The sequence below is a fragment of the Megachile rotundata genome, chromosome 1 (genome assembly GCF_050947335.1).
Source record: "Megachile rotundata isolate GNS110a chromosome 1, iyMegRotu1, whole genome shotgun sequence".
NCBI classification, from domain to species: Eukaryota; Metazoa; Arthropoda; class Insecta; order Hymenoptera; family Megachilidae; genus Megachile; species Megachile rotundata.
In genome coordinates this window covers 24,360,252-24,368,151 of record NC_134983.1, presented here as the reverse complement: position 1 = coordinate 24,368,151, position 7,900 = coordinate 24,360,252, and the positions used below count along the sequence as shown (strand labels likewise).

The 7,900-nt window shown below is 36.8% G+C and overlaps 1 protein-coding gene across 1 annotated transcript in view; it reads left to right on the top strand.

Moving 5' to 3' along the window:
* l(1)G0289 (plexin domain containing lethal (1) G0289) overlaps positions 1–7,900 on the top strand; it is a 24,175-nt gene extending 16,275 nt beyond the window's left edge. The window contains exons 2-8 of the mRNA XM_003700453.3: positions 2,591–3,018; positions 3,508–3,843; positions 4,557–4,749; positions 4,948–5,157; positions 5,241–5,639; positions 5,895–6,031; positions 6,152–7,900. Coding sequence (XP_003700501.1) covers positions 2,591–3,018; positions 3,508–3,843; positions 4,557–4,749; positions 4,948–5,157; positions 5,241–5,639; positions 5,895–6,031; positions 6,152–6,220 — 1,772 coding nt within the window. The 3' untranslated portion in view covers positions 6,221–7,900. The remainder of the gene's footprint in view (positions 1–2,590; positions 3,019–3,507; positions 3,844–4,556; positions 4,750–4,947; positions 5,158–5,240; positions 5,640–5,894; positions 6,032–6,151) is intronic.

Below are 7,900 nucleotides of genomic sequence, written 5' to 3'. Positions count from 1 at the left end.
TTAACGAATAATACTACGCTTCACAGTACTATATACGACATCATTGTCTCTCGTTGCGTCGAATAACTAGCTTCGAGCGGAAATTCTATGCTCGCATTCAGCTCCCCATCCTTGACTGCACATTTTTCCATCTCCTTCTATGCCTTCACACTTCGGCTAGCAAATTGCCTCCTCGATATGCCATTAAAAGTCTATTCCGCTTTCAGAAATCTACATTTCCTCCCACGATTTAAAACGCGTTGTTCCGGTTGTTATCAGCGACTAAGTACCGCCAAACTTAATCAAACAATCAAAGATACGAGCAGATAAAGATGCGTCACGAACTCGTTCTTTAAAACAGATATAATTTAAAGATTTTTTAAAACATTCTCTTTAATTGGATCTTGCTAATGCGACAATCAAGCTGATAATCTACGCTGCATAAAAATTCATCTTGATCTCCAATTGCGATGTTCAACGTTTATATTCAATTTGGAAGATAAATGTTTGTGGCGTTTAGTGTACGTAGCATTGACATTGCAGGCAGCTTCCGACCGACAATCAAAGACATTGTGTCACCGGATAACGGTGATATTTAAACGCGTGGGTGTGCTATATACAGAGTGTTCAACAAATGATCATAATTTGTAGAAACGGTTAATCGCGCCACGTAAGATCTACCACCGTTACGCGGAATCGCGAATAATACCGAGTTTTATATATTCATAGTATATCACATGATTTGCATAAGTATAGCAAGCTCTTTAGCATAGTATGTTTAAACAAAGGTGTAACTACAGATTTTTACATATGGAAACGCGTGTTTAATTGTTATTATTTTTACCGTCGTAATTTTCAATATTTTTTCCTTCTTTTGGAAGTATAGTTAGCGTAATGATCCTTGCTCGCTATTTAACGTCCCGAGAAATTATTCCGATTCCCTTTATGATCGATAAGAACACCTATTAGCCGGCCCACGATCAATTTTCCGTACTTAGTCGACTATAAAAACGCCTTTCTTGGCCGCGTCTAATTCGGCGCGATTTTAAGCGGTTCGGGAGACCGTATTAACGATCCCATTTCGTGTCGTCGACCTCTCCTGCCTACGATCGATACCTATCGATCCGTGAAGAACAAAGGTTAACGCGTAACTTCCTTCAGCTTATTCTTAGTTTATCGTTTTATTCTTAAAATATATTATTCTATCGTTATCGTAAGTAACCTTTATTCTCTGCAATTACTCGTTCCAAGATTTCGAACACCTTAGTCGTTCAATTCGTGTCAATGAAGTCGTGCGGAAATTAATAGACTATTAATTTCACCTGGAGGAACTCATCTTTATTCGATTAAAATGTAGCGTAACGATGTTTATCTCTACAAAGTCGTAATCGGTGACTGATTAACGGAAACTACTGCTTCGCTCTTATTGTGAGAGTAATTGATCATTTATCATGAAAATGAGAATTTCTAGGGCATTCGTAAGGTCAGAGCGGTCGGAGTTGACAGCGAAGTTGTGGACTCCAATGAACAGAATAGAGGTTTCTGTATTACATTTTGGTTGAAAAGCGTGTAACATGACGTATGAGCGGCGAGTAAAGTTGAACGGGGCTCGAATAAATTGTCGTCTCCTTTGGCCGAGAGGGGAAGGACGGATAACGATTGAGAGTTGAACGTTTAATCGAGCCAGCTTTCAGAGCATGAAAATTTATACTGACGTCAAGCTTCGTACATTCTCGACTATCTGTCGGATCGCCAATTATTGCTCTATCCGGTCGCGATAGTTTGTCACAACCGTCTGGCATCCTGTTCTTCCCAACGGTTCTTCTCTCTTACTTTCACTTTAGCCGTCTTTATTCAAGAAATTGCGCTTTGCTTTCGGACCAAATATGCGTTTATAATGCGAACATTTTGCGGAATAGAAAAATTCGAGCAACATCGACTTTCTCGAAAGGCTATTTTATTTGCTAAAATAATTGCTACCTGTTTCTGTAACTGTTCTCAAAATATCATTTCAGCCGAACGTTTTTTTCTCCAAGTTTTATAGCTATGACTTGACCTAGTTGCACGGATCACCGAGTATAACGTCCGTTCGAATAAATAATATAAATTAAATTTTTCACAAGAATCGATCGCGCCTGTTCCGCGATTTCCTATCTTTCCCGAGACGAACGCGAAAGACTCGCGTTCCGTTTTCCCTTCACCCTCGAAGAGATCGTTACGATTAACGGGAGAATAGAGTAGGAGCTTTAATGGGGAAACATTGGCACCGATGACTGGAATTTATACTGATCCGCGACACTGACTGGCCGCTTAATGCAGGGCCACGCGTAAAACGACCGTGCACGACCCCTTTCATCAACAGACCGTCGAGTATGCGATCCATCAATTGATTCGAATCGTCGCGTCGTTCTCGACTCTGTATTCTCTATATTTGCCTTTGCGTGCTGTCCACCATTGCCGTCTTCCCTTCTAGATCTTGAATTACGTTACACCCCGTTCCATTGCCATGGACGGGGCAAAATACTCGGAATCGCTAATATACATACGTCGCTGCTAATTTCTGAATTTTTCCAAGTACCTATAGAGAATGTCTTTACTCGAATGTTTGCAGATCGATATTACTACGAGCTTGGACGATCCGGAGGACAATCGCGCTACGACAATGGACCGGTTGAGTTTTCTTTCGTGTCTATGGAGGATCTGGTGGAAGATGCACAGCAATACGATAGACGTCGTAGGGATACGAACGAGAAGCCTCTTCTTACGACCGAACAGCCGCCGCAAGAACAACAGCAACAACCGCAAGAACAATCGCAACAGCCACAGTCACAGCAACCGGTGCAACAGCCGAAGATTACGAGGAAACGTCCAAAAGTGATGATAGAAATGGGAAAGGCATCCCCGAACGTTTCGACGGCGATGGAACCGACGACTGAAGCGGTCGCTACATCGTCTGCGTCTTCTACGCCTTGGATGGTTAAACAGGAACCCGCGACGACGCAGAAACCATCGGATGCTGCTTCTCCGACCGAGGAATCGGTACGACTTTCAAAAACAAACAGACTATTTTTAACTTCTTTTCTGCAAATACCGTACAGTCAACAGCAAATTTTGGTTCGCTACGAAAAATAACCACTGTTGGAGAGGTGTACCACGCGTTTCACGAATTTTGGGGGCAGCTATTCTGTCAAATAGCTCAAAGTCCTGTCAGATTTGAGATTAAGGATCAGTTAGGTTTAGGGATCTAAAGAATTTCGAGGTCTAGAAATTTGGAAACCTAGCAATTTGAAAATCTCGAGGGGTTTGCAGACGTTTATATTTGAGAATTGTTATACCTAAGTATCTAAAAATTTGAGAATCGAGAACTTGAAAAATGTCTATATTTGGAAATATAAATATTTGTGGATTCAAAAATTTGCCACGCGGAATGATTCTTTCGCGAATAAGTCGTGCAACTAATAAAAATCTTCCTTTACCGATAAGATAATTTGCTTTTGCATTGTTTTTTAAATACAGATTCCATTTTAGGTTTACTACACTAAGAACATGAAGTTCGCGATGACCGAAACAGCGGAGGTCAAGAATTTGATGAACGTGACGGAATCCTCTGTGGCATTGTCTACGGTCGAGAAGGATGATTCCGATAGCACCGTTGGAGATATATCTATCAGCAAGTTTTCCGATGTGACGAACAAGACGTTGTCTCAACACAACATCACCAAAACCGAAGTGGACACGCATCAGTATTACAACAGCACGTTCATAATCGACGAGGCCGTGGGCAGAAGGTACTGGGTGGACATCGACAATCATCCAGAACTGAAAATTAATAATTTGCTCAGTCAAAGTCATCGTCGAGCCGCGGTGAGCGAAGAGTATTTCGGAATATGAGAAGTGTCGCGTAATTGGGATATGTTGCATCCTTTATTTTTCTCAATCTTCGAGAATATTTAATACGAAAAGCATTATAGGTCTGTGTATCGCGGAATTAAGTACATATTTTACAATATACTTTCCAATTTTATATCGTATAAAAGCTTCTGATTGTAGACGAAATAATATAAATTTTAGTACTTTATATTCTCTGATTGAGAAAATGAAATATGTATGTTAGATATTCTGTCTTGTAGCGCCATCTATCAAAACTTCAGGGAAATGCAGAAAGTATCTAAATAATACTGAAATCTGACGATGAATTTACTCAAAGCAATGGGATTTTCATTGGGTTGTCTATAAAATTGTATTTTAGAAATGATTACGTCTGTACATTTTATGATACATCGTTATTACATTTTATGAGTCGTTATTACACGCTTTTCGCTTTGATCCAAAATAGATTGTTTTAAATTACTCACTCTTCTAGTTTATGTTCATACACGAAGTTTAGCGTAGATTCTCGAGCGATTGCCCGCAAAGTTTCCAACTACGCGTGTATGTAAGATACAATTCATTCTTTTTACCATCTGTTTCTTCTTTTCGACAGAGCATATGTTGCAACTCCTCCCAGTTGCGTGACACCGTACTCGATTAATGACCATATTCAGAAATGTTAATACATGAATATTTTTATTTAACAGACGGTCAAATTGAAATTCGACTTTCCGTTTTACGGCCACAAAGTTCGTAACATTACTATAGCTACTGGTGGCTTCCTGTATACCGGCGAATATGTTCATAGCTGGCTCGCCGCTACTCAATACATAGCTCCATTGATGGCGAATTTTGATACTCGTTTGTCGAACGAGAGCTTTGTAAAATATGCCGACAATGGTAAGTCATTAGTACATGATAATGATACACAAAGTTTCTCAAAACTTTTAATATAACTGGAGCTTTAGAAAACGATTTCAAATTTCTTATCGATGCAAGATACCTTAAAGCGTTGTCTTCCAAAACACTGTGCCATCTGTTAGACAAAAGCTTTGGTTTTTAATAATGTCGTTAATGGATGGTAACGTGTAATTACAGGAACTGCATTTACGGTTGTGTGGGAAAAGGTAGTTTTGCAAGACAAACCGGAAGCCGGTGCCTTTACTTTCCAAGTGACATTGCATCAAAATGGTGACATTGTGTTCGTGTATTCGATGATTCCACTGATGGTTGAATTAATAGAAGATACAGCGCATCCTGTTAAAGTTGGTCTCAGCGATGCTTACATCATGGACAGAATAGTATTCTGTAAGTACATCCAGTGATTTATTTTTAAAATTCAAGACAAGAATATCGCAAGATATTAGAATAATGAATTATTCTAATTACAGTCGTTCGCAGAAAAACAATTTATGAATACCATCGCGTGAACTTCAACCGACAGGATATTAAAAATTGGACAGTAATTTATTTGAACGCGTTGCCCACATGCTTAGAAATGGACAACTGCAAAGATTGTCTAACGAAATTAAAAGATTTTGAATGCAAATGGTGTTCAGAACTGAATCAGTGCAGCACTGGAACATTTAGGTCAAGACAGGATTGGCTGTTGAAAGGTTGTGACGTTAGAAAAATAAAAGATGTTAATAATTGTCCATCTCCTACTACGACGTATAAGGAACACGAAGAAGATTTCAATCATGTTGTGCATGTACACTCGGAGAAAACTGTCAGCAGTGAATCTATGAACGCGAAGCCAGAGAAACCTGGAACGAGTCCTCTAGAACGTTGTAAGATTTCAATTTAAATCTGCATACATTTTACTATTTTCACGTGTATTTAATCAATATTTTCTTCGGAATGATACTATCTTAAATTTAACTATTTTATATATTTTACGCGTTTCGCGTAATTTACTTTATTTTCTCATCTGTACAACGAAGTTTGCATGCTTGCTGCAAATTCAAGTATATTATAGCTGTATAAACATCTGCAGACTACTTGTAATTACTTGTATAATAGTAATGTGTGATTTATGGTTGTAGCTCGGGACAACATGAACATGGGAGTTTCTGGAATCATTGGAATTCTCCTAGTAATTGCTTTAGTCGTAGGACTAGCAGCTTGGGCTGCATACGCTTATCGTAATCCTCACAGTGCATCTGGACAAATGTTGATCAGGGTAAAGATTTGTTGTATTTATTTCCGTGATATTCTATAGTCCTTTGAGCCCCCACCCAGTGGAGAATTTTATTTGTTAATGTATTAAAATAACATTTAAAACTAATTCTTTCTATAACAGTACCGACCAAGTCAGTGGAGTTGGCGAAGAGGAGAAGCACGCTACACGGCAGCAACGATTCACATGTGATGACATACGATCGAAACGCAGTCAACAGTTTGTAGAAAAACTGTCGGACCAAATTTTTCCTACTAAATATATTAACTGCACCAAGTCTGCGAGTCTATGTACGGAACCGTTTGTGCCTGTAATGACGTATGTGTCGCTCTGTTAATTGCCACACATCAACATCTAATATCTATTTTTTGATACGTGTAAATCAGCATTTGAACTGCAATAAGCACGATTATGATACATATCGTAAATACTTGTAATTCGTTTTTTAAATTTTTAGAAAAAACTTTTTAAAATGAAGACTTCGTCGCTTAAGCGGACTCAAGAATACTTTTTTAGATTTTATATCTGATAAATTTTGTACAGTAAAATTATTATAGGAACGCGCGGAAGAAAGATTTATTATATCGTCGTAAAAAAAGAAATACTAATCTGATCTTTGCTATGCATAATTTTTTGTAGTACATATTGCAACATTTTGAATAAAACGTTTTCAGAGCGAATAATAAAAGGTAAGAGACAAACGGATACCGGTATTATTTAATTGACTTTACGAAAACATTCGATGCGTTTTCCAAGTCAAAGTAACCGTATTGTCGAAAGTCGGGCGAAAGATTTTTAGCCTGGATATCGAGCGTTTATGTGATTTTAGTATCAAGTGGTATACCTTGTTATTGTTTAAGAATTCGTTTTTTTTTATCGTTATACGATCTACAATCATTGTTTATAAATAAATAAATATATATATATATATATATATATAAATATATATGTATGTATAATCTCAGCGGCGTAAAGAGCAATATTTTAAAGAAATCATTTAAACGATCAAGTGCATATCTAGCCTGTGGAAACTACAGTTCAGATAATACTGATAAATCTGATAACAAAATTGAATAGTACTACTTGAAAAAGAAAATAGTTACATTTTATATCGTGTTTACTTCTTATTATTAGGAACACATTCCAAAACTTGCGGTTCCAACAAGTACGAAAAATTGCTATGTGCCAACTGTAGTTTCATTAAAAAAATTTTGAACATGTATATACTTATATGTGCATATGCTTCAGTAATATGCGTGTATGTATATACACATATATATGCATATATATATACATATATATATACATGGAATGTATAAGTAATTATATAAATATATATTTTATGAAAAAATGTTTAAAAAACGTGAGCACCTTAACTTGTAGTAACACGCATAAGAAGACAATGAAAAACTCATACGTATTGATAACATTAGATCATCAGTGTATATAGTAGTATGTTAAAGCAATATAATTTTTATATGATCGTAAATGTAATTAATATCAGAAGGTGCCTTTGATCACATTTTTGATCCATTTATTGGCAACAGAATATATATATATATATACATATAGATTAAGTATTTTACTCGTATTGCAACTTGAAGTCAACGTAAATTTGTATGTTTAAACGACAAACATTTTATCGGGTTAAGATAACGTTAATTACAGACTTTTGTGTTCTGTCGATCGTGCATGTATTTCATGCAGCAAACTTTTTAGGCATCGTGTGATTCTGTAATTAATTTGTGAAAATGATATAAAATTATTTACGGAAAAGGAAGCAACTATAAAAATCATGATTAATTTTCTTACATTACTGTGTACGATTTAACTCATAGTTTGTGATAATAAACATTACAGTTATTACAATGA